Here is a 27,251-nt window from a genome sequence, read left to right as displayed (position 1 = left end):
AGATGAGGTGCTGTTCCTCCAGTTTGCATTGAGCTTCACTGGAACAATGCAGCAGGCCAAGGACGGACATGTGGGCAAGAGAGCAGGGTGGTGTGTTGAAATGGCAAGCGACAGGGAGGTCTGGGTAATGCTTGAGGACAGACCGAAGGTGTTCTGCAAAGCGGTCACCCAGTCTGCGTTTGGTCTCTCCAATGTAGAGGAAACCGCATTGGGAGCAGCGAATGCAGTAGACTAAACTGAGGGAAGTGCAAGTGAAATGTTGCTTCACTTGGAAGGAGTGTTTGGGTCCTTGGACGGTGAGGAGGGGGGAAGTAAAGGGGCAGGTGTTGCACCTTCTGCGGTTGCGTGGGAAGGTGCCGTGGGAGGGGGTTGAGGTGTAGGGGGTGATGGAGGAGTGGACCAGGGTGTCCCGGAGGGAACGATCCCTGTGGAAAGTCGTTACCTGTTAATTCATGTTTACCTTATGTTAATTCTGGATGTCGGAGTATAAGATAGTGTGGACTGGCTGCTTTGCTGACTTTTGTACAGTAAATTCTTTTCTGTACATTTAAAACAGTGGAACCTTCTGGCTTTATTCTCTTAGTGAGTAACTGGGATTTCAAATTTCATCTACTCTAACAAAAAAGGTAACTGGTCTCGAATCCCAGATCGCAGTGAAATTCTGGGGGCCCTCATCTGGGATCGTTCCAAACATTTAGGGGTTTGGTCTGGGATCCTAAAAACGGTGTACATCTCTCAGAGATAAAAACAAAAAACTGCGGAGGCTGGAGATCCAAAACAAAAAGAGAAATACCTGGAAAAACTCAGCAGGTCTGGCAGCATCGGCGGAGAAGAGCAAAGTTGACGTTTCGAGTCCTCATGACCCTGAAAGGGTCATGAGGACTCGAAACGTCAACTTTGCTCTTCTGCGCCGGTGTATATCTCTCGGTATCTCTTCATTCTAAGCATCTCAGAGCCTCTATGCCACTACCCTTATCAATGTGTGCAGCAGCTCTTGACTATTATGCGTTCAGATCCTTATTACAGAAGGTTTCAAAACACATCAAATGTAATAATTGTGAAGCAACAGCAAATTGCACAGCTCTTTCAAAGTATAAAGAGAGCTGCTGCAGTGTATCAGTGAACACAACAGCCACTAAAAATAGGAAGTGAAAGAAAATGATGTGAAAATATCTCGACTTGGGAGCTGAGCCTTAGCTATGCGCTTAGCGTGTACAAGGCTGAAATTACAATGCATCAAAAGACAGGGACAAATCTCACCTTCCCAAACAGCTGTGTTGCCGAATGTCTTATTTTAATTGGAAACAAACCAAATGCTGCAGATCAGAGATTTACTCAGCACTTTTGTGACTGCTTTGCTGTCTGTTTGACAATCTATTTTTGCTGCTGATCTGGGAATGTGCCAGGTGGATGTCTTACACAACAGGCAAACATATTATTTACTGAGGCAGATCCCCCCCATCGGGACTCTCAGCAGAGCCACTCCAGTCCCAACCCAGTCACACCTGGTGACCCCCCCAAAGCACAAAACATATTTACTGGCAATAAGTCATGTTGGGACCTGCGATTTGAGATTTATTCCAGGAGGAGGATGGAGAATAAACCTGTAAGCTATCAATTAGCGATCTATGGTTTAAAAAGTGGTCACATCCTAAATATTTGTACTTATTACAGGCACTTAATATTAAGCATTCATTCATTGAACCAAAATCATGCACAATTAAGGATCGTACACTTTGATTGTACAAGTGATACCGCAATAGATGTTTTCCAACCACAACTGGAAGCCCCCACAATGCCTGAAACATGCTGTTGAGTATTCAGCACCAGTCAGGAGTAGCAGACTTGATTCAAGAGCAGCGAGGGCTGATTTTAAAGATAATTCATTCTTTTCCTCTAATTCCCATCCGGAGGCGTTGTTCCTATGTTTATTTATTCAGTGCGGAGGGAAAGGGTTAAAGGACATTGCCTTTCTCACCAGGGCCTGAGTCAGGCTGAATGGAGCAGCTTACGTTTTAGGTTAGGCTGCATCTGTTGCCAACGCTGTGCCCGTGCAGTTGTGCGCTGATGGTAGACCCAGGTTAGCGACTGCCATCTTTCTAAGGGGACAATGTGCAGCAGGGCTCATTGGCATTCATCACTGTCCCTGGCAGCAGGAGGAGAAGATCTGGTGAATTTCTATCTTGGGCTGACAGTGATGGATTTTGGAAACTCCTTTTACAGAGGGCTAGAAGGCAAGGATTTTTCAGACGGGAAAGTAAAATCATTTCTCTGTCGGATATTTTACTGCAGTCGTGTTTGTCGGTGTTTCTAAACCCCTGGGCTGAGTTTTCCGTGCCCGTTGGCGGTGGGCGTGTTTGGCGGTGTGAGCGGACAATATGGCCAGAAGGCCAAAAATTGGTTTCACAACAGTGTGAAAACAGTTTGCAATCGTCCGCTCTGCCCCACCGATGGCAGGCAACGTTTCCCGCTGTTGGATGTCGGTAACTGCTTTGTAATACATCTGCAAACCATTATACACCCAGCTCACTGGAATCATCGCCCCGCGTTGGATCATCTGAGCATGTCAGTGTGATTGCCCACCAACGTCTTTCACAGCTGTATATAAGCGATGGGCACCTGGCGAGCTGCACATCACTCAGGACCTTTGGGTTTGTTTGCCCACCTTGCTTCGGGCAGCACTCGCAGTCATCAGCGCCAGGATTCACAAGCAGCACCACATCACCTTTAGGGGGGCTCACGGGCAGGTCTCTACCCACCAGACCAGCCATATGTGGGGGGCTTTGCAATGTCTGCAGGGCTAGGGCTTGCTTGGCGAAGGGGGAGAAGTGGCCTCAGGCAAGGGAAGAGGCTGCAGGGCGAGGGCTGTACTGGAGAAGGAGGGTATCCCAGGGTGTGTGTGTGGGGGCACATGTTGATCGGTGCAAATGGCCTCAAGATGGTGATGCCCTGAGGAGGCAGCCTCCAGAGGAGATGAGGCTGGATGGAGATTGAGGGTGTGTGTGTGAGAATGGGTGGTGATGTCCCTTGAGCTGGCAGTGAGTGAGATGCCAGTGAATATGTGATGGGCTTGAGTGTGTGAGTTTAGAGCGATGGGTTGCCTTACCCTGGCAGCATGGATGAGATCATTCATCCTCTATCTGCATTGGATGCCAACCTCTTCTGTGCAGCATTGGCACTGATCACCACTGCCATCGCCCACCAAGCCAGAGCGGTGAAATTGCTGGACCTCCTGCGGCCAGAATGTGGGTAGAAGACATCGTGGTGGACCCCTGTGGCAACCAAAAAACATGACAGGGACGCATCACTGAATCGGGGTGGGGGGGGGCTGTGGTCTTTTTGCCTTTTGGGGCTGTGCAGCGGCCCTGGGCTGGGAGCCCTGTGAGAGGTGTGAGCGCGGCTGCACTCAGCATGAGGAAGTGGCGAGGTGGTGGGCCAATGACAGCCGGCCCACCAGCGAAACAAGGCGTTTCCCGGGAATGCGGGTAATTGACAAGGTGGGATTGGGGACGATATGGAACGAAAAGCCGCCATTGCGGCCCACGGGGTAAAACGTCTCTTTTTTTCTGCCCGCTACCACACTTGGTGCAAATCTGGGACAATTTCACCCTCTGTCTCACTATCCCAGTAATGTCAGTGGATTGTAGGTTGCTGCGAGTGTTGGACGGTATTGCCTCTCCTCATTCTTTCCCCCTTCTCCTACTCCGAGTTCCGGGCTGTAGGCTCCAACAGTGACATCACTGGATTTGCGGGGAATGCTGCACATACACAGGTGGGTATCGGTGGCCATATTGCATTGGCAGGAGATGCAGTGTTTAGGTTAATACTTGGCCATCTACCTTAAGGAAGGCGTGCCATATCCTGGAAACAGCCCATAGGTCGAGAACTGATTAAAAAATCCACCCAAGCAGTAATTGCCCAGGTTTCATTGTCAAAGATGGGGCATCAAATCAACACTTCTGTACCCAATCGGGTATATTTTACAATGTTACGTGGTGAGCTCACATCCGCATGGAGGAAAGGTCTGCAAAACCACACGAATAGGCCCCTAGTGTCTGCTCTGCATCTAGATGGTTCCATCATTTTTTTGCAGCTGGAAACTCCTGACTCAGGCATGAGTCTTGTATTTTAGCAAAACGCCCATCCTGGTCTCTGAGAGCGAGTCTGTGGAAGATGGGTTTGCGAGATTATTTCTTGTTACTTCCTTGTATTGTCCGCGTTTAGTTTGGCACATTGCTTTTTTTTTTCTCTTTTTGGCTTCGCTTTCGCGTTTTCTGCTTTTTAAAATGTTTATGTTATTTATCTTTCTAGCATTGAAGGAGTTCAAATCTAAGTGAAAGCATCTCTGACTCGTTGGACAGGCATTAATATTGTGAATTCCTTTTCCCCCTCAGGGACTAGAGAATAAGGAAGAGGTCCCACTGAAATGGATATTTGAGATGGTAACTCCATTAATTCATGGAATATGTAGACCGGTGGATCTCGGGAGGCCCGGGAATCCCTCTGGAGTTTGATGCCCGGGAGGTCGGCCCCAAAACCATGATCCTCAACTGAAAGAAGATATGGTGAAGCAAAGGCCTGGTCACCTGGCCAATATTTCACGTTCCCTATTGTAAAGCCCAACAGAGCGGCGACGATAGGCTGCAGGCTGCCCAGTTTTGTTCTGAGGAGTGGAATAATTGTGAATCAGGGAGAAGAGGAGGGTCAGGCAGCTCTGAACAGAATGGTGATGGTGAGTCCAAGGCTGAAGAGGCAGCTGCGCTGGGGCTGTGGCTAGGAAGACATATGTGGCCAGGTCAGATAGGCAACTATTTCAAAGCATAAGGAAATACATGTTCTTAGCAAACTGTCCCATCAAAAACCATGTTCACTGTTATCATTTACTTCATCTATCAAGCATCCTCATCCATTCAGCTCCTGATCAGCTATTTGATTATAAATTGACTCTGGACAAAGTAGAAACGGAATTCAAAATATTTATTAGTCTAACAGCGTTCGCTATGTTCATCAATTAGTGCTTTATTTAGCCCAGGTCTACTTAGCAGATATTCGTTGGACATCTACTCTGACCCAGCTTACTGCTCCTTCTACATGCTATTCAAATGGGAGAAGAAAGTGAAGTGGGTGGATTGTAAGGAGTGGTCCTGGAGATGGTAATGATCCTGTACCCGCTTGAGCGTGCTCCCGGGACATTCCTGAGCCTGCTGGGGACAGGCCGGTGCCTCACGGGCTGCCTGGGTCTGCCTGCATCTGGATCGTTTAGAGTTATTTGAGTAGTTTGGCTGGGTGGCAATGCTGCAGCATTCCCCTGAAATGCAGCCAGGCTTCTGCCGTAATACATTCCCTCAGTGTGTTTCCATTATAGGGAGGTTGTTTAAGTGGGAAGGCAGAAATAAAAGTAAAAGGCAGATAAACTTACAGTAAAACTGACCTGCAAAGCCCAGGAAAGAAAAACAAAAGTTAAAAAATGATCTAAAACGTACCTCAGGGCCATCTAGAGGAAAGAACCCATTTTCCCCGCATGCTCATCCTTAGAATAGGAGGGCATATTCCCTACCTCCCACCTCATTGTCCCCAGTGCCATAGGTCTCTTCTAAGTAAAGCCAAAGAGCTTGCATCACCACCTCGTGTGATACAACGCTACTGCTCTAGGGAAACCAGGCAGCGGCCACACTGATTTCCTGCAGTTAAAGCTCCTCTGTTCTGTGGAGCTGCACTGTGGCTGAGGAGGAGGCAGGTAGCTCTGCTGCTCCTGCTCTTCATGTTGCCCCCTCCAGGTATACCTCCAGGTAGAGGTGGAAGGTGGAGCAACGTAAGATTTGTGGCTGACAGCAGGAAATGCAGCTCATGGTGGGACAAGTCCAAGACAAGTGAGCTGACTCCGGAGAAGTTGGAAATCGCTTGTCAAGCAGCAAAAGGATATTAAGACCATAAGACCACAAGACATAGGAGCAGAAATTAGGCCATTCGGCCCATCGAGTCTGCTCCGCCATTCAGTCATGGCTGATAAGTTTCTCAACCCCATTCTCCCGCCTTCTCCCCGTAACCTTTGATCCTCTTACCAATCAAGAACCTTTCTACCTCGGTCTTAAATACACTCAATGACCTGGCCTCCACAGCCTTCTGTGGCAATGAATTCCATAGATTCACCACTCTCTGGCTAAAGAAGTTTCTCCTCATCTCTGTTCTAAAAGGTCTTCCTTTTACTCTGAGGCTGTGCCCTCGGGTCCTAGTCTCTCCTACTAATGGAAACATCTTCCCCACGTCCACTCTATCCAGGCCTTTCAGTATTCTGTAAGTTCTGTAATATTCTCAGAAGAAATGCTGTGAGCAGCATCCTCTTAAATGGCCTGGAGCTCTTCAGTTTCACTGATGAAAGGCTTCCCAGCCTGTCAGTTTCACTGATGAAAGGCTTCCCAGCCTGTCAGTTTCACTGATGAAAGGCTTCCCAGCCTGTCAGTTTCACTGATGAAAGGCTTCCCAGCCTGTCAGTTTCACTGATGAAAGGCTTCCCAGCCTGTCAGTTTCACTGATGAAAGGCTTCCCAGCCTGTCAGTTTCACTGAAGAAGCTCTCCTTGCTGTGCTGTCACCTACTTGATCCTGGCAAGTTGCTGACAGCTCAGGAAGTAAGTGTGTTGTCTATTAAAGCCAAAATGATTGGTTGAAACAGAACTTAATTATTTATTACGATATTTAAATTCCTTGCCTGGCAGCTCCACAGGCTGACCGCTCACCTTCAAACCACCCTGGGTGAAATAAAAGCAAAATACTGCAGACGCTGGAAATCTGAAACAAAAACGGAAAATGCTGGAAAAGCTCAGCAGGCCTAACAGCATCTGTGGAGGGAAAAACAGAGTTAACGTTTCGAGTCCGTATGACTCTTCTTCAGAGCTCTGAAGAAGAGTCATACGGGCTCAAAACGTTAACTGTTTTTCTCTCCGCAGATGCTGTTAGACCCCCTGGGTGAAACCTGGAAATTGGCAGGATGATGTCGGGATCTGAATTCAATGGCACTTCTGGAGGATTTAACACCCACCATCCATTATCTGGAGAAACAACCCCCAAGTATTCTACAATAACCTGCGTGTAACCTTTATAAGACTTTCTAGATGAATGTTTCCTTCTAGTTATATATTTTTTTGATTCATTAGCAGGATATGGCTGTTGCTGGCGAGGCCAGCATTTATCTCCCACCCCTAGTTGCCCTTGAGAAGGTGGTGGTGAGCTGCCTCCTTGAACCGCTGCAGTCCCTGTGGTGTAGGTACACCCACTGTGCTGCTAGGAAGGGAGTTCCAGGATTTTTACCCAGCGACAGCGAAGGGACGGCAATATATTTCCAAGTCAGGATGGTGAGTGACTTGGAGGGGAACTTCCAAGTGGTGGTGTTCCCATCTGTCTGCTGCCCTTGTCCTTCCAAATGGTACTGGTTGTGGATTTGGAAGATGCTGTCTATAGGGGCCTTGATGAGTTTCTGCAGTGCATCTTGTAGATGGTACACACTGCTGCTACTGTGCGTCAGTGGCGGAGGGAGTGAATGTTTGTGGAAGGGATGCCAATCAAGCGGGCTGCTATGTCCTGGATGGTGTCAAGCTTCTTGAGTGTTGTGGGAGCTGCACTCATCCAAGCAGGTGGAGAGTATTCCATCACACTCCTGACTTTTGCCTTGTAGATGGTGGACACGCTTTGGGGAATCAGGAGGTGAGTTACTTGCCACAGGATTCCTACCCTTTGACATGCTCTTGTAGCCAAAATATTTATATGGTTAGTCCAGTTCAGTTTCTGGTCAATGGTAACCCCAAGAATGTTGATAGTGGGGGATTCAGCGATGGTAATGCCATTGAACATCATGGGGAAATGGTTAGATTCTGTCTTGTTGGAGATGGTCATTGCCTGGCACTTGTGCGGCCCGAATGTTACTTGCCACTTGTTAGCCCAAGCCTGGATATTGTCCAGGTCTTGCTGCATTTGGACATGGACTGCGTCAATGTCTGAGGAGTTGCGAATGGTGCACATTGTGCAATCATCAGCGAACATCCCCACTTCTGACCTTATGATGGAAGGAAGGTCATTGATGAAGCAGCTGAAGATGGTTGAGCCTAGGAACTCCTGCAGTGATGTCCAGGGACTGAGATGATTGGCCTCTGACAACCACAACCATCGTCCTTTGTGCTAGGTATGACTCTAACCAGTGAGTTTTCCCCCTGATTCCCATTGACTCCAGTTTTGCTAGGGCTCCTTGATGCCACACTCGGTCAAATGCTGCCTTGATGTCAAGGGCAGTCACTCTCACCTCACCTCTAGAGTTCAGCTCTTTTGTCCATGTTTGAACCAAGGCTGTAACGAGGTCAGGAACCGAGTGCCCCTTGCGGAGCCCAGACTGAGCAGGTAATTGCTAAGCAGGTGCTGCTTGATAGCACTGTTGATGACCCCTTCCATCACTTTACTGATGATCGAGAGTAGACTGATGGGTTGGATTTGTCCTTTTTGTGTACAGGATGTATCTGGGCAATTTTCCACATAGGAGGGTAAGCGCCAGTGTTGTAGCTGTACTGGAGCAGCTTAGCTAGGGGCGTGGCAAGTTCTGGAGCACAGGTCTCTGGTATTATTGCTGGAATACTGTCAAGGCCCATAGCCTTTGCAGTATACAGTGCATTCAGCCATGTCTTGATAGCACGTGGGGCAAATTGAATTGGCTGAAGACTGGCATCTGTGATGCTGAGGACCTCTGGAGGGGGCCGAGATGGATCATCCACTCGGCACTTCAGGCTGAAGATTGTTGCAAATGCTTCAGCCTTATCTTTTGCACTGATGTGCTGGGCTCCTCCATCATTGAGGATGGGAATATTTGTGGAGCCTCCTCCTCCAGTGAGTTGTTTAATTAAGCACAGGTCTTTTCAGGGTGATGAGAACAAGTTGGATTACAGCTTTGGATAGAATTACCAACATTAGGGAAACCTTGAGTGAGATTTATGAGACCAATTGCAAATTCATTTAAACAAATGGAGCTATGTTTGGTTTTCAGACTGAGATACATTAAGATGAGTTACATTTCATTACCAAAATAAGCGAATCTAATTTGTTGCTATCACAAAGGTGGTCCCTGGCCCTTTGTGCTAGAGAGTGTATTGAAGACCTCCTTCTGTGCTGTAACCATTCTGCGACCTGATGCTAGAGTCTGTTGGATCATTTTTATATCAAAATAACTTATTAGTGTGAGTGCTCCAATGAGAAAATATTGATACCTAAATATTGAAATTATCCAACACTTTCCAACAGCGAAATTCTACTGTTAGCTCCAAAAACAATATGTAGAGTAATTTGGGGGTAAGTGGTGTTGACTTAGACACATAACGTGTTAAATGTTTACGTTCAGTACGCACTTGCTGTGCCTCCAGGGAAGCCACAGAACATATTTCCATCGTATCCGGGTGTCATTCCCACAAGAACTCAGAGTCGGTGCTAAATTTCAACTGGTCATTATCACCTGGCAGTTGGCGGGATCTCAATGTAGGCAGATTGGCTGCCGTGTTTCCGGCACTCCGATAGTGAATAAGCGTCAAGGGTATTTAACTGGCGGTCAGGTGCTCTGGGATGCCCTGAGATAGTGAGAGGTGGTACAGAAGCGGAAGTCGTTTCTTATTTAAACTTACACCGTGACTCCTGACACTGACAGGCCGGGTGCTGGGGACAGTTGCGCGTGTGCACTCAGTCCGCACAGCGACTGCTGGTTTCTCCACCCTCCACCCCCCCCCCCCCCCCACCCCGCCCCGCCCCAAGATGGCGGGTGCCTGTCGTTATGGTTCTGGGCCAGTTTAACGCTGCAACTTTTAACCACATCAATGGAATGTCAACAGTCAGGTTTTTTTTTGCTTCTGATTTAACGGGTATGCTGGTTGTAAATCGATTTTGCCACCTGAACAGCACAACCGCATGACCATGTTATCTCTGAAATTATGAGTTCTAGATCTGATAACGAGAGTGAAGGAATATCAATTGCTTTCACCCCTTTCCGAGCACCGAACTGGCAGAAAAAGAAGTCATTTGTCTGGCAGCGGAGATCGCACACAGCCTGGTTAGCTCAGTGTGTCACAGCCTGGTTAGCTCAGTGTGTCACAGCCTGGTTAGCTCAGTGTGTCACAGCCTGGTTAGCTCAGTGTGTCACAGCCTGGTTAGCTCAGTGTATCACAGCCTGGTTAGCTCAGTGTGTCACAACCTGGTTAGCTCAGTGTATCACAGCCTGGTTAGCTCAGTGTATCACAGCCTGGTTAGCTCAGTGTATCACAGCCTGGTTAGCTCAGTGTATCACAGCCTGGTTAGCTCAGTGTGTCACAGCCTGGTTAGCTCAGTGTGTCACAGCCTGGTTAGCTCAGTGTGTCACAGCCTGGTTAGCTCAGTGTGTCACAGCCTGGTTAGCTCAGTGTGTCACAGCCTGGTTAGCTCAGTGTATCACAGCCTGGTTAGCTCAATGTATCACAGCCTGGTTAGCTCAGTGTATCACAGCCTGGTTAGCTCAGTGTGTCACAGCCTGGTTAGCTCAGTGTGTCACAGCCTGGTTAGCTCAGTGTGTCACAGCCTGGTTAGCTCAGTGTATCACAGCCTGGTTAGCTCAGTGTATCACAGCCTGGTTAGCTCAGTGTGTCACAGCCTGGTTAGCTCAGTGTATCACAGCCTGGTTAGCTCAGTGTTTCACAGCCTGGTTAGCTCAGTGTATCACAGCCTGGTTAGCTCAGTGTATCACAGCCTGGTTAGCTCAGTGTATCACAGCCTGGTTAGCTCAGTGTGTCACAGCCTGGTTAGCTCAGTGTATCAAGCCCCACGTCAGGCAATAAGCTTTTTTTCTGAAAAAACTTTTTTATTCAAAATACATTTTTATTGATTTTTACCACCTTTAAGGATTATAAATTGAAAGCCTGAGGCGGAGTTGAGATCCTTCTTTGCCAGTACCAGCTCCAGGGCTGATCTGGATTTGCTCCAAGATTCGTTTATTATTGATTTTTAAATAGTTTTTGGGGTCATTATTTACTTGTATATGTAATTCCATGGCTCTTTTATATCTCCCATTGGTGCCACATTCACATTTTTATATCACCGTTAAAGAGTGAGGGAACCAATAGTCTAATCCAGCCAGGCAGGATGCCACTGACTATATTACATGTGTGAGAAGTCCTCCTCTGGTGTTGTATTCTCAATAAATGCACATTGGCACTGCCTCTTACCCAACTCTGCTCTGTTTGCACCAATCTGCGCTCAGGCCTGGTGCCTAACCTTTTCTGGTTTCTCTGCAGTAGGATACAAGCTGCTAACTCTAACTGGTGAATAGATTTGAAATGCCAACAGCGCTTTGCAAAATGAGGTATCTGATTCGCAGCTCAGCGCTGTGGAACTGTTGAACGCTCGGCAGTGGACATGAGGGTGGGGAAGGGCGGGATATATCTGTAAAAAAATTAAAATAAAATTGGCCGGTTCGGAACATCAGATTAAGGGACAAAGGTGAGGAAGGAAGATGGAAGATGCGTGAGGGTGTGATTGGGAAAGGGGGCAGGCGAATAATGAGGAACTGCGAAAGGAAATGGATATGGAAGAATCAGAGGGGGAAGGTGAAATGGGAAGATCAGATAAGGAAAGTTCCACACTTCCCACTTCTCTCCTATTCACATCCTTTGTACACATGCCCCACCCCCCCTCCCAAAATAATTCTTCCTGCTCGTCTCCCCTGTCCTCTTCTTCCTTCCCCTCCTTTCCACTCTGTACCTCACTCTCTCCTCTCTACTCCCACTGCCCAGTCACTCAGTTCTCCTCTTTTCTTTCCCTCTTCCTCCCCTCCTCTTCCCTCCATTTTCCCCAGCATCTTCCTTCTATTCCCCATTTCTTCCGTTCTGCTTGAACTCAATGTCATTCTGGGTCTTTACCTCTTGTTTGCAATGCCATGGAAGATCAACTAGTATATTTACACGTAATATTATATATATATAAAGATACACGCATCATCATATATATGTATACATCATTTTGTTATGATCTCAGTAGAGATGAATAACTTTTTTTAAATATTAAAGAAATACTAAGAGCAGAATTCCCTGTGCCCGTTGGCGGTGGGCGTGTTTGGCGGTGTGAGCGGACAATATGGCGAGAAGGCCAAAAATCGGTTTCACAACAGCGTGAAACCAGTTTGCAATTGTCCGCTCTGCCCATCGATGGCGAGCCACGTTTCCCGCTGTTGGACATTGGGAACTTCACTGTAATACATCTGCATAAGCTGAGCTGACCGGAATCACCCCCTCCCTCCCCCATGGTTGGGGGAATCCGAGCAGGTCAGTGTGATTACACGCCGACGTCTTTCACAACTGTACATAAACCACGGGCACCTGGCGAGCTGCACTTCACTCAGGACTTCAAGGTTTTTTTTGGCCCACCTTGCTCTGGACAGCACTCGCAGTCAGGAGGGGCCAGGTTTCACAGGCAGCACCACATCACTTTTAGGGGGTGGGGGGTTCATGGGCAGGTCTCTACCTACCAGATCAGCCATAAGGTGGGGCTGGCCATTCAACAGCTGCAGGGCCGGGGCTGGACTGGGGAAGGGGGGTATCCCAGGGTGTGCAAGTGGCCTCAAGATGGTGAGGGCTGAGGATGCAGTCTCCAGAGGGGATGAGGCCAGATGGAGATGTGAGGGTGTGTGTGAGAGAGTGAGTGATGATGTCCCTTGAGCTGGCAGTGAGTGAGATGCCAGTGAATGTGTGATGAGCTTGTGAGTGTGTGAGCTTAAAGTGATGAGATGGTTGCCTCACCCTGGCGGCATAGATGAGATCATTCATCCTCTTTCTGCATTGGATGCCAACCTCTTCTGTGCAGCATTAGCACTGATCACCACTGACAATGTCTACCAAGCCTGAGTGGTGAGATTTGTACCCCTCCTGAGGCCATAGCGGGGTAGAGGACATTACGCAGGCCTCCAAAGCATCCAAAAGTTCCAGGGACGCGTCACTGAATCAGGGGGCTGCAGTCTTCTTGCCTTTCAGGGACATGTCTTTTGCGCAGCAGTCCTGGGCTGGAAGCATTTTAAATATAACACTCAGCGTGAGGAAGCGGCGAGGTGACGGCATGGGGTTGGGTGGGGGGGGGGGGCGAATGAGAGCCCACCCACCATCAAAATGGTGTGTTTCCCAGGAATGCATGATTAATGAGGCAGGATTGGGATGGAACGGCGTGAAAAGCCACCATTGAGGCTGGCGGATAAAATACTCTTTCTCCCGTCTGCTACAGCACTTAATGCAAATCTGGGATGATTCCACCCTAAATCCCAAATATTTACTAAAAGAATGCAGCCACAAGATTCCATGGTTTTAAACAGAAGATCTTTTACCACACAAGAGTCAACAAAGCAAACACTAAATACTATCTATCCTATACTCTTAACATCCAAAATTGACATGGGTTAAACATGAGTTAACAGGCAAATTGTGGTTGAATATAAACTATAAATTACACGTTAAAAGGCGGATACAGGGAAGATAGATCTTACGAACAGGCTCAACAGTCCACTCAGATTTTGGTGGTCACAGTAATAAGTCCTTAAAACTCTGTCTTCCTCATGATGAATTCTAGCTCTTATCCTTCTAAGACCTAGTCTGACCCCCAGCCAACAGCAGCACACAACCAATCCAAGTTCCACAGTCTTCACCACAAATGGCACATGTCTGCAGAATCTGGTTAGTTGGGTCTGGATAGGGTAGTCCCACCAATGCTATCTTACAGTAATAGGTACAGCTGCAGCAACTTTATCTTTGCTTATTCTCAGCTTCTGGACTTACCTCTGTCTTCTTCAGCTTGCTTGTACTAGACCAGTAGACTCATCAACTGCTACTGCCCAGGTTGGAATGATCTGTGTCCTTTTATATCTTTCAACAAGGTTCAGTTTGCCAAAAGGTCTTGGTTGCCAAAACCTCAGTTTGTTTTTGTTTCCTTAGAAACTCAGAAGATCAGTTTCCTTCCAATGTTTACCTGTTCTATTTCCCTTTCTGTCTCCCTTTTCAGTTCAGTATCTGTTTTAGTCAGGGTCTGCCTCAAAAAATACAAATTGAATTTAAAAACACAGGTTCCCTCACAACATACGAAATAGATAAAACTCTAGAATTCGTCACACCTGAGAGCCCACTTTTTTGTAACAAGATACAAAATCAGCTTTAAAGAAGCATGGGAAAAGAAGAAGCAAAGCCAGTCCTTACTCTTACCCTGACTTTCAAGATTTAAAATCAATCTCCGGTCTTTGCTCAATTCCTCCATTTCTTCCCAACCAGGGATTTAAAATCAACCACCACACTCCAGAAAAAGAAAAAAACACTCTCTAAGTGTAAATGGATCTACTTGCAGTGATGAAACCTCATGGCCTTCAAGAAACATAGCAGAATAATACATTGTGCATTGTGTGGTAAAACGCTCCTGTCACCATGGAGCAACCTGACAGGTACAAGAGTAACGCAATCAGAGGCCCGCTCGAGTATATAAAAACTTCAGCCAATAATTGTTTGATGAAAAAATTGATGCAGTTTTCTGCATTTGCTTCTTACCTAAAGAGTGTGCTGCTGTGGTTTTGGAGCTGAAAAAGCGTCCAAGCCCTAGGTCCCCCAGCTTGACTGCTCCTGTTGCTGTTATGAACACATTTGCCGGCTTGATGTCTAAGAATGAAAAACAGAGAGTCAATCAATAATGAATGAACGGTTTAAAAGAGAAAGTCACAAAGTCTTCACAATGATTGCATTATGCTGACATTTGTTTATGGTCTGCACATTATCAAAAGGTTTATTTTTGACAGTTACTTTGTATCTGTTCATAAATATCATAAATAATATAATTTTCATCTCCCAGTCACGGGCCCAGAATGGATTCAAATTTCCATGACTCTTCTTGTACTGCATAAAGAAGATTGTCAATAGGCTGCGTTGCACAACATACACAGTGTTGTGTGGTATTTCAGGACCGTGCGGGACCTTTAGCATTAGCCCATTTTGCTTTAAGCGCTGTTCAATCGGTTTTGGATTGCATTTTGAATCATGTTGTAATAACCGAACTCTTTCAGTGATGTCACAGATCCATTCTTATAAGTAAGAAGGCACTGGGTCTAAATATTCTACTAACAAATCTGTCATGATGGAGCCAATGGTATGTTTGGAGCAGGATCGTGTAAATTTAATGTGTAAATCAGTTACAAAACCTAGAGTGTGGCAACCAACCTCGGTCCAACTGCTGGAGCAGAAATAGACTTTTAACTGCTCTGGGCTATTTTTGAAATTTAAAGGTGGGTAACCATATTGTAGGACTCTTAAAAAACAAGAGTTAAAGACAGGACATTTCTTGAAATGTTTATTATTATTTCCCCCTATGCGCAGAATATGACCAAATTGCCAGCGTATAATTTGAAAATATCAGAAACATTAAAGGGGTTGAAAATCTGGGTCAAAGCCCAATGTGCGATTTCATTCACAATTTACCAGCGGTTCAGTTGTCATGATGCGTTTCAGGAATTGAAAACTGAAAAGGCCTCATCGGTCACTGGCTGAGAATGCATCATCTTGATGCTGACAGAAGAATGACTCGCTGGATTTAACCCCAGACCAAAGGTAGAGTACACTGGTCTAAGCAGGAGTCAGACAACTGGCGTACCGAACGCTCGAGACGAATCTGAAACTCCAATGACATCTGGGTCACTTTTTAGGACAACGTATGTGTGGACAGAATGTCTGCAGTGCTGCCCTTGGTGGTTAACAATGCTGAAATAATTCAATAGGCGCACTCCACTGGAGCCATTGGATAGCAACCAAAGCTGGGAGCCATGGCCGATTTTCACCCCTTCCAGGTCCAGGGATGCTGGCAGTAATTCGACTAACTCTGGCAAGAACAGAGATCAAACATAGGGTCTTTCCTGACCAGACTGGCTGAGCCCCCAACCTTGGCCGTACACTTACCACCTAAAGCATCGATGGCTGGCAGTCCCCGTGTTTAAAGGTGGGCCGGAAAAAGACAATCTAAAGAGATTTTGAATGCTTGTAAATGCTTTTAACGTTGAGCTATTTCCATACAGTTGATTGGCGAGAGAAGGGTGAGCTGAAAGACCGGCGGATTCGCTGGGTCTGTCATTCAAGCCATTATCGGTTTGGCAAGGCAGTGAATGGGAAGACCATTACTGTTGAAATACAAGCTGGACCAGACTGAAGGGCCACTTCAGTACGTGATGGTTTTACAACCAAATCTTACCATCCAAGTAGTTTGCAAAAGGGCTTTGAGAAATTAAATGTAATTGGCAGCTTGCATTGCACAGCAATGAGTCTCTGCTGGCAGGAAATTCCTTAATTCGCACCAAATTTTCAGAGCAATTAGTTGCATGAGGAACTTGATGAGTGTCTGCTCATTCACCACCAGGAGATCTGCTCAATGTGTCGAACTGTAAATGTGATTTTTGTCGAACCACTTTGCCATTTTGTTGCACATTTGAGCATAAAGGGAATTTCCCCTGGAGGAGACAAATTTGGCATCTTCCAGGCCCCTTCTCAGCTGGAGGGGGGGGAGTTGACAATTCTGACGCCAGCACTGTTACCCATCTGACCACCAACAAAGAGTGATCACAGCTTATACAGTTAATAAAAGACTGAAGCCAAGATTTTCTGGTCCTCCCCCCACCACAGGGGTTGGGAATCGTCACGGGGCGGGTGGGGGGGTGGAAAATTTGATGGACCAGCCAAAGGTCCGTTGACTTTTGAGCGGGAATTTCGGGTCCCGCGGTGGGCAGGGCCGTACAATCCTGACCTCGGTGTTTTAATCAGACTTGAATTCCTCTTTAAATTCAGGCAATGCACATTGACTCTGTAGACAGTCATTGCACACCCACTGAATAAACAACCCAGCATTAAATGATGCCCTGACTTTCCCCACTAAGCCTTCTGCGACCAGATACCCAGCTAATCAAATGTGCATGGTGTCTTCAGTCATTATGGTTGGAAACAGAAGTGTCTATAATGTGGGACATTCCCTGGGGACCTGTAGCCTGCAGCTACCCACTCCCCACATACGCACAGACAGACAGACACACACACACACACACACACACACATCCCGCATGATCAATAAAGCAGTGTCGCAAACAGCTTTTCTTAACTTATCCTGTGCTCCCAGTAAACTGAACTCTGGTTTTCGGGTGGAAAGGAATGGTTTTTTATTTTGTCTTGTTTTTCCTTTACCTCTGTGCATCACCCTTCGGGAGTGCATGTGCTCAACTGCACTGCATAGCTGCACGAAATATTTCCATATCGTTCTTTCTGGGATTAGCCTCTTTTGCTTTTTGAAGTACTGTGGAAATAATGAATAAAAGATGCATGAATAAACAATGAGGTTTAGACTCAGGCACTATGACTCCAGGAACAAGTGCCATTCATGCAGCAATTGCTGAAATGTTGCATAACAAAAAGCATTATTCATATCCGCATTACCACTTAACTCATTCCGTCCTCCACCAACATTTGGGGCTCGAGTGAGTTCTAATTATTTCAGTGAGAAACTCTTGATTTAGAAGAAGCTGTGCTCTGGATCGGTCGCAAATACTTGGCAGAAGTGAGATTAATTAGGTTGCATCAATTAACTAAAATAGCTCGAAATACAGTCAGCGTCTGTGGGGTTTAATTTATTAGTTCAAGGCGGCTCGGAAAATGTTTGTAAGAAGCCAATTGTTTAATTATTTTAAAAGCATTGTTATCTTGCTGGATGCCAGGACAAGCTAATTATCATGTTTTGCCATTTTAATAAATCACGTACCTCATAATTTCTTAAATCAAATCGAACAAATCAAATGTCACTGATACTGATATTCATATGGGCCTAGGCCTAACCAAGAAATGAAAAAGATTGGAAAAACAGGGCTGTTGGGCCAATAGTATAATGAATATTGAGCAATATATTATAGACCTTTATATGGTCCTGTGTCTATATAGTCCTGTCTCTAAACGGCACTATCTTTATAAAGTCCTGTGTTTATATAGTTCTGTCTCTATATGGTACTATGTTTATAAAGTCCTGTGCCTATATATTCCTGAATCTATATGGTACTATGTTTATAAAGTACTGTGTCTATATAATCCTGTCTCTATATGGTACTATGTGTATATAGTACTATCTATATATTCCTGAATCTATATGGTACTATGTTTATAAAGTACTGTGTCTATATAGTCCTGTCTCTATATGGTGCTATGTTTATAAAGTACTGTGTCTATATAGTCCCATCTCTACATGGTACTATGTTTAGAAAGTACTGTGTCTATATAGTCCTGTCTCTATATGGTACAATGTTTATAAAGCACTGTGTCTATATAGTCCTGTCTCTATATGGTACTATGTTTAGAAAGTACTGTGTCTATATAATCCTGTCTCTATATGGTACAATGTTTATAAAGCACTGTGTCTATATAGTCCTGTCTCTATATGGTACAATGTTTATAAAGCACTGTGTCTATATAGTCCTGTCTCTATATGGTACAATGTTTATAAAGCACTGTGTCTATATAGTCCTGTCTCTATATGGTACTATGTGTATAAAGTACTGTGTCTATATAGTCCTGTCTCTATATGGTACAATGTTTATAAAGCACTGTGTCTATATAGTCCTGTCTCTATATGGTACTATGTGTATAAAGCACTGTGTTTGCATAGTCCTGTCTCTATATGGTACTATGTGTATAAAGTACTGTGTCTATATAGTCCTGTCTCTATATGGTACAATGTTTATAAAGCACTGTGTCTATATAGTCCTGTCTCTATATGGTACTATGTGTATAAAGCACTGTGTTTACATAGTCCTGTCTCTATATGGTACTATGTGTATAAAGTACTGTGTTTACATAGTCCTGTCTCTATATGGTACTATGTGTATAAAGTACTGTGTTTACATAGTCCTGTCTCTATATGTTACAATGTTTATAAAGTACTGTGTTTACATAGTCCTGTCTCTATATGGTACTATGTGTATAAAGTACTGTGTTTACATAGTCCTGTCTCTATATGGTACAATGTTTATAAAGCACTGTGTCTATATAGTCCTGTCTCTATATGGTACTATGTGTATAAAGTACTGTGTTTACATAGTCCTGTCTCTATATGGTACAATGTGTATAAAGCACTGTGTCTATATAGTCCTGTCTCTATATGGTACAATGTGTATAAAGTACTGTGTTTACATAGTCCTGTCTCTATATGGTACAATGTGTATAAAGTACTGTGTTTACATAGTCCTGTCTCTATATGGTACAATGTTTATAAAGTACTGTGTCTACATAGTCCTGTCTCTATATGGTACAATGTTTACAAAGTACTGTGTTTACATAGTCCTGTCTCTATATGGTACTATGTGTATAAAGCACTGTGTCTACATAGTCCTGTCTCTATATGGTACTGTATCAATATATTACTATCTCTGGGTGGTACTTTGTGCTTGACTTGTTCCAAAATGTGTCAAAGTGACTTTCCAAAATTAATGAAGCGTCCCAAAAATCCATCACTTGATACCATCCAGGTATCTTGATATTCCAGGTGTCTTTATTCCTAATTTTTCTGATCATCAATTTAGTTGCACAAGTGAGGTGAGAATGTGCTTTGACCAAGTGACGAATCTTCAACAACATCCCAGCTAAGACAATACAGGCCCCGGGATGCTCCTGATCTGGTCGAATACTGCACTGACTAGTCCATTTAATCCCTGAGCCAGCAGTACAGCTCTCTTTAACTAGTGCCACAATGAACTTAAGAACGCTTAGCAAACACTCAGCAGTTGTGGTCACCATTTAAAATCATGAACATCAAAATAAACAGAAGGTTTACTGCTTATAAGAAGGGCATAAATCCCATCAGCATAATATCAAAGGTACACATTTTAACAACTAATGGGTTCAAATGTGCTGTATTGAAAACAAGTATGTCTATTTTAATTAAGGCATTAACCCTCTCATTTCAATGTATTCCTTATTGACATTGCACATTATGATCTCAACTCCTTATTACAATGTACTCAATGTTAAAATTATTCAATAGTATATTTATAAATGCTCTTACACCAAAAAAAAATGTGTAAATATTCCTTTATTTCGCACAGGTAATTATGACTGGAAATTATTTATTCAATAGCCAAGTGGAATTATTCCTCCTTCCCTTATTTTTATTTATCTTTCATCTGCCTGACTAGGTTCAATACTCACAATGGAATAGTTATTTAAATCAGCTGACATTTAACTAAAAGAGAACCTAATTCCTCATTTGGTTTATGCAGTAATGTCCCATGAGTGCCAATCTGTAATCCTTCATAAATAATTCATTAAAAAGACAACACTGTTGAAGGAAATTTGACAAAGCGTTTGTTGTATGCTGTTGTTACTTGATAATCAAGCCATGTTTGTCGCTGGCAAATTCTGCCGGATGTATAAGCAAGTCATATTTATTGGAGGACTGTTTTTGAAAGCATTGTGTTAAAATGTCTCAAAATTTGAGGGTTTCTTGAGGATTTTTTAACAAAGTTCAATTAATGAGCTGCAACTGAAATCCGTTTCCATTCCTGAGTTCCTCCCTTAGAGATATTACGGACAAGAGACTGTTATCTGAACCGATCCAAACTCTGATAAATGGCCGTGGGATGTGGGTCCTGTAGCAAGGAACGTACAACTATTGTGGGCGCCACCTTCTGCCCCTCGAGGTGGCGAGCTTGGAGGTGGGAAGGGCATTTAATTAGCCGGGGTGGCCTAAACCCCGCTGCATTCCCGTCTCCGCCAGAATTCAGTTCTGGGCCAGAAGGCCCGTGGTCGATCTTCCTGCCCGGCTGCCAATTAAGACCCTTCAGCGGCCCAATTAATGACCACTCAAGGGCCTCTTCCCGCGATTGTTGTGATTCACCCAGCTCCGGGCAGGTTTGCCGACGTGCAGTTTGCATGACTGGGAAAAAACTGCAGGACGCCTGTCACCTGGGTGGGGGGAGGGGTCCCGCAATCAAAGGCATCGATGGCACGGGCATCAGGCAGGGGTGTACCTGCTGAGAACCAACCTCTGCCCTTACCTCTGCCCACCCCCACCCCCTCCATTACCTACCTTTCTCCTGGGCCCTGAGACTCCGGTAAGGAGTGGGGGGGGTTCAGTTCCAACAATAGCCAAGCCACTGATTGGCCAACAGCTCTTGATGGGTGGCACCTCTGCCTCTGGGGACTTGATTATGACGGAATGCCTGCTGGTGTCCCCGGATCTGCCTGATTGGCATGAGACCCGGTGGGCCTTCCAAAGGAGAGGCAGCCTGGGCCCCTCGCTGGATCTGCAAAGGGCAGGTGAGGCCCTCGCTGGATCTGCAAAGAGCAGGCAAGGCCCTCGCTGGATCTGCAAAGGGCAGCCTGGGCCCCTCGCTGGATCTGCAAAGGGCAGGCAAGGCCCTCGCTGGATCTGCAAAGGGCAGCCTGGGCCCCTCACTGGATCTGCAAAGGGCAGCCTGGGCCCCTCACTGGATCTGCAAAGAGCAGGTGAGGCCCTCACTGGATCTGCAAAGGGCAGGCAAGGCCCTCGCTGGATCTGCAAAGAGCAGGTGAGGCCCTCGCTGGATCTGCAAAGGGCAGGCAAGGCCCTCGCTGGATCTGCAAAGAGCAGGTGAGGCCCTCGCTGGATCTGCAAAGGGCAGGCAAGGCCCTCGCTGGATCTGAAAAGAGCAGGTGAGGCCCTCACTGGATCTGCAAAGAGCAGGTGAGGCCCTCGCTGGATCTGCAAAGAGCAGGCAAGGCCCTCGCTGGATCTGCAAAGAGCAGGCAAGGCCCTCGCTGGATCTGCAAAGAGCAGGTGAGGCCCTTGCTGGATCTGCAAAGAGCAGGTGAGGCCCTCACTGGATCTGCAAAGAGCAGGTGAGGCCCTCGCTGGATCTGCAAAGAGCAGGTGAGGCCCTCACTGGATCTGCAAAGAGCAGGTGAGGCCCTCGCTGCCAACATAGATTCCACCCTTTATATTATTTCCCTTTATTAAATAATCACAAATTGTATGTCCCCGGCGCAGGACAAGTACTCTGCTAAAGGTTTGGATTCCTGACTGGTGCCAGTATTTAAATCCTTCCCTCTGCTCCGACATGTGACTGAATCTCCCTTACAGAGTGCATTTCCCTCCGGACTTCCAACCAGGGCACCAGAGGAGTGAAAACTGTCAAAACAACGGTTCTGATACCTAGAACATCTCTGCAAACTAAAGATTGTAGAGAAGATCTTGTGAGAAAGAAAATGAGGGGGAACAAGAGGCAGATAGGAATCTGTCTAGAACCAATATTCAATCCTTTTTACACTATGAAAGTGACTTTTCAAGCACCTTAATACCAGTGGCTTATAATATGGTAGGTAGTAGCAAATGGGCTACGGCAAAGGACTATTGTCCGACTGGGACCAAGTGACATCCATAGCAGCAGTTATATTATTGTCTTATCTGATGAGGAATCTTCAGCAAAAGGGAGTTCCCAAAAGAAGAAAGCACAATTAAACTTTCAAACGTCCATCTTCTTTCATTTCATAAACACTTCGCAAGGTAGTGGATTATGAAGTATATCCAATAACCTTTGCATTTGGCTTGATGTCCTGTCAGGCATCCAGAAAAGATACAGATACTGATCAAACCTAGTTGAAGGTCACTGCGCTGTGCTCCTTTTTTGTCTCTCCACCTGCCCAAAGGTGCCAACCTATGTTGCGGTGAAGTTCTTTAGTGGCCAACAATCCCTGAGTCGTCAGTGTGAGCACGGGCAGTAGCTGAGAGTACTCCAGCAACCTGGGAGGATCACAGCTGAGACCCATCTCGGGTTTACCCAACATTCATTTTCTAACAAAAGTCACTGAATAGCTCCAGTCAATTGTAATATTCTGATTGCCCTTCACTGGGATCAATCAGTTCAGCGCAAAAGATTGAGCCTTCAATCTTCTTCATTTACATGTACCACAGCAGATGGTGCATCCTCACACTAAAGCACCAGGTGAGCTCTCATTCCAGAATCTTTAACTGATACAGAACCCTCTGGATGCAACAGCATTCCTCGGCTCTCTAAATATGGATGTGGTTCTGTATTTATTTACATCCGCTTTCACCGGCTTGTTTTAGTTCAGTGCAGCTTTGCAAGATTATCTTTATCAAATCGGAGAGTCTCTGACGGGATACAAAACACGTGCCCCAAATGCTTTGACTTATACTCAGAAACCAGGCAACCGGGGAGGGAATTGCCCCACTGTGTCCCATGTAGTAGCGGTGTATATATGGCGTAGGAAATTTTCTGCCCCAGGAAAATGGGGCATTGTGCAGCATTAAAATGCATGGCTTACACTCCCTTGGGCTTCCCGTGTCACAGGACACTCGCTGAGCTATGTAAACAGGAAGAATTTCCACTCTCTCAACGCCCTGATAGCATGCGGTAGCAATCCATAGGACCCTCTGTGCAAATCCGCAAATTGCAGGAAATTGACATGATGGCTTCTTCTCTTTTTATTCAAACCATCCAGACCTCTTTAGGGAAGAGAATCCAATCAGCAAATGGGTAATAAAGCCTCCGCCTAAGTGAATATGACAGCATCAGATGAGTGTTCCCTTTTCTGTATGACGGTAACCCCTGTGACTAATAATGCTCCACATCACAATCTATTCTAGTACAATAATTGCAAAGTGCAAACTATTGCCACACTCGCTCTTAAAACTGTTCCTTCTCTGTGTGCCTACACATGCCTTTCTGTCACCTATTCTAGAGATTCATCTATGTGCCTCTCCAGCCCTACAATCCTCCAAGATATCTGTGTTCCACCTAATCTGGTAACCTCAGTTTTAAGCAGTCTACCACTGCGGCCATGCTTTTAGTTGCCAAGATCCATGGGCTCTGGAATTCTCTCCTTAAATGTCACTGCCTTTCGTCCTCTACCTACTTTAAGACACTCCACTTTGACTAAGCTTTTGGTTATCTAACCGAATATCTCCTTAAATGCTTTGGTGTCAAACTATGTTTGATAATTATGTTTGATGCCTGTGAGGTCCTTTGGGATGTTAAAGGTATTACAGAAATACAGGTTATTGTTCTTCTAACCACCTGAGGGCTTGGACCACAGCAGGTGGTTAAGGGATTGAGGTGGCTAAGCTCTGATGGCAGCTGGGGCCTGACATGAAGCTGGTACTGGCTGTCTCACTGCTGGGTAATGACTCTCATAGAAACATAGAAACATAGGGCAGAATTTTACCGTCGGTGAGCAGAGGGTGGGGCCCACTTGCCAACGCGTAAAATGACGCGGGATGTCATTGGCCCGACGTCGCCGCGCCTGATTTAAATTTTCAGGAAGGCGGGTGCTCAGCAAAATCAGCTGTGGGTCCGGTGACCTGTCAATAGCCAATTGAGACCATTGACAGGATCAATTAAGCAATTGAAGGACCTGCCCATCCAGCCTTAGGTTGGCGGGTTGGCCAGGAGCCCCAGCGGCAAATAGAAAATACATGAAACCTCATCCAGCTGCGGGATGAGGTCTCATGCAGGGTTTTAAAAATGGTAATAAAGTTGTTATGTAAATTATGAACACGTCCCAACTCATGCGACATTGTCACATGAGGGGACATGTAAGGGGTTTTTCTTTTCTCTATTTTTAATATTTTTAAAAGTAGAGGTGATCTCCCTGAGGTTGCACTTAGCCTCAGGGAGATGAGTGCGCTCTTTTATGTGCATGTGTGAAAGAGCGCACTCTCGGGTTTAGGGAATCCCCTCCCTGCCCGCACAAGGAGTGCATAGCGCTTCCCGCCGAGCGTCATGCTGGGCGGGCCTTAATTGGCCCGCCCACGTAAAATGGCGGTGATCGGCTCCGCGCCCGCCCGCGATTGGGTCAGGCCCGCCCACCCGACAGACGGAAAATTCTGCCCATAGAAACTAGGAGCAGGATTAGGCCATTCGGCCCTTCGAGCCTGCTCCGCCATTCATTATGATCATGGCTGATCATCCAACTCAATAGCCTGCTCCCGCTTTCTCCCCATACCCTTTGATCCCTTTCGCCCCAAGAGCTATATCTAACTCCTTCTTGAAAACATACAATGTTTTGGCCTCGACAACTTTCTGTGGTAGTGAATTCCACAGGCTCACCACTCTCTGGGTGAAGACATTTCTCTCATGTTCCAAAGGTGTTCTGAGGGGGAGAAGGCCAGAAACCTGCTGTGTGCTGCAGTCTGGTGTGACAGCAGAGTCAGGCAGGTGGATCCAGCCTTCACTATTCTACTGGCTTCTGGTTCCCTGCTTTCACTGATCACTAAGGTGGCTGGTGTAATATCAACTGTCAGATCCTGAAAGTCCTGAATTATTTTAGGGTGAAGTGAAGGTGCCAAGCACTGTTCCTATTTCACCTGAATGAGTGTCGGTCTGCTGCTGAGGAGTGAAGACTCAACTGTCTTCTTAAAGGTTCCTATGTTCAGAGCCCGTAACCTACAAGGGCAGCAGATGCGTGGGAACACCACTACCTGCAAGTTCCCCTCCAAGTCACGCACCATCCTGAAGGCTGTCCCTTCATCGGCGCTGGGTCAAAATACTCGAACTGCCTTCCTAATAGCAATATGGGTGTACCTACACCACATGGACTGCAGCGGTTCAGGACAGAGACTCACCACCACCTTCTCAAGGGCAGTTAGGGATTGGGAAACAAATGCTGTCCTTGCCCACGATGCCCACATCCCATAAGCGAATAAAAAAATAACGTTCAGATGTTTACACCCATTTCAAACAGGTTCTACACCAATAGCAGCAATGAATGGCAAATAAGCAGATCCAGGAAACTTGGTAAAGGAAGCTATTACACAGCCATTCCTTGGCTGCTCTCTTCAGTCTGCCACCTCCTTGTGCATTTGCAGCCAGGTTCTTTGGGAGTTGTTGACAGGGCTCACCTTGCCAGCTTCTCTGCTTCCACACTGCACTTTCTGTGAATGGTGCCCTTCAGTGTCAAAGAAGACAGGCCTCCTTGGCCCTATTCAACGTGACTTTAGTGCACCATCATTTGAATTTGGCAGGGTGAGGTGGTGAGAATAAAGCCAGCCGAATGGTTATTGCAGCTCTGAAATGCTGTGAGCTGAGGACCTGGTGGACACACCTCCTCAGGCATCCCATAGGGAGGCAAAGGTTGCATAGAATAGGGAAGGTATGCAAATCCCAAGTGTCTGGTAGCAGGAGCAGTTCTACCACAGTTTACCCTTGATTTGCATGAGATCAAGACTTTCTAACTACAGAAATAACCACACAATGTCGCACTGTAGTTGAGGCATGCTGATGGACAGGGATGGCAGAATTCCCTAACTGAATCATGATCCTAATCTGCCAAACAGCGATTTATTTACTTCCCAACACAGAGGGTATTATAGCTCCAATGCAAGACATTAATGCCAGGATTAGGCTGTTGCTGGTTATTGTGTTTTAATAATGGTTTTTATACAGTGTGTGCTTACAAATGTTAAAATTGATTTCTTTTGACTGTCTTGTTGTTGGCTCAGATGGTTCCCACACTCAGTGTTCTCCTATCATTCATCATGAAAGAGCAGAAACATTCTTTATACTAGCAGTCTGTGGAGCATCAGGAGAGGCTATTGATCCATATGGGATACAATGACAGGGAGTGCCATTTTACCTGGAATACAGTGACATCAGGATAAGATAATCATGTTTGCTACCGGTTTGACTGAACGACCTGATCTGATTCCCAAGCTCACTCATTTTTGGTTACACATAACACCCATGGTGTAAATTGTATATAAACTTACACAACTGCACCACTTTTACAATAAAGATCAAAGGAACACATTTTCAAATCTTGTAACATTTGGTGCTGGTTTTTAAATTACTCCGGCCATAAAGTTCTACCATTCAATAAAGACAGTTTATTTATTTCGCTGTTCCCCAAAATGGCAGCTGAACTCTCAAGAAGAGCAAAAAAGTGAAGGCCCAAAGCTCCTTCGCTCCCTGCTCAGAAAGTTCAGTCAGACTGGTTGAACTCTTTCTCTTTATGAAGCCCACAGATCCTCTGAGGAACATCAGCATCCTTAATGCTTTGCTTAATGACAAGCTAACAGCCAGCAAGAAGGGGAAATTACTTCTGCAAAAATGAGTGTTACAATGTAAGAATAGTCTCCCCTCCACCCTCAACTCCTGACTCAGTGGGTAAATGCCTATTGCGAAACACATCAGGAAGGTTCCAGCTTTGATCTCTTGTGTTGAATTGCT

General features: G+C 45.8%; 1 protein-coding gene across 9 annotated transcripts in view; it reads right to left on the bottom strand.

The window, feature by feature from the left end:
• The window catches only part of LOC144685413 (serine/threonine-protein kinase Nek6-like), a 344,126-nt gene that overhangs the window by 79,546 nt on the left and 237,329 nt on the right, over positions 1-27,251 (bottom strand). For all 9 annotated transcript variants that reach the window (XR_013577721.1, XM_078549868.1, XM_078549866.1 and 6 more), the window contains exons 6-7: positions 17,230-17,338; positions 14,566-14,673 (exon numbers count right to left, since the gene is read on the bottom strand). Coding sequence is in view for 8 of the 9 variants with exons in the window: in XM_078549868.1 (XP_078405994.1) it covers positions 14,566-14,673; positions 17,230-17,338 (217 nt within the window). In the remaining variant the exon portion in view is untranslated. The remainder of the gene's footprint in view (positions 1-14,565; positions 14,674-17,229; positions 17,339-27,251) is intronic.

Source organism: Cetorhinus maximus, chromosome 10 (genome assembly GCF_964194155.1).
Source record: "Cetorhinus maximus chromosome 10, sCetMax3.hap1.1, whole genome shotgun sequence".
Classification (NCBI taxonomy): Eukaryota; Metazoa; Chordata; class Chondrichthyes; order Lamniformes; family Cetorhinidae; genus Cetorhinus; species Cetorhinus maximus.
The sequence above is the reverse complement of the archived record's forward strand: the minus strand, read 5'-3'. Positions and strand labels throughout refer to the sequence as shown.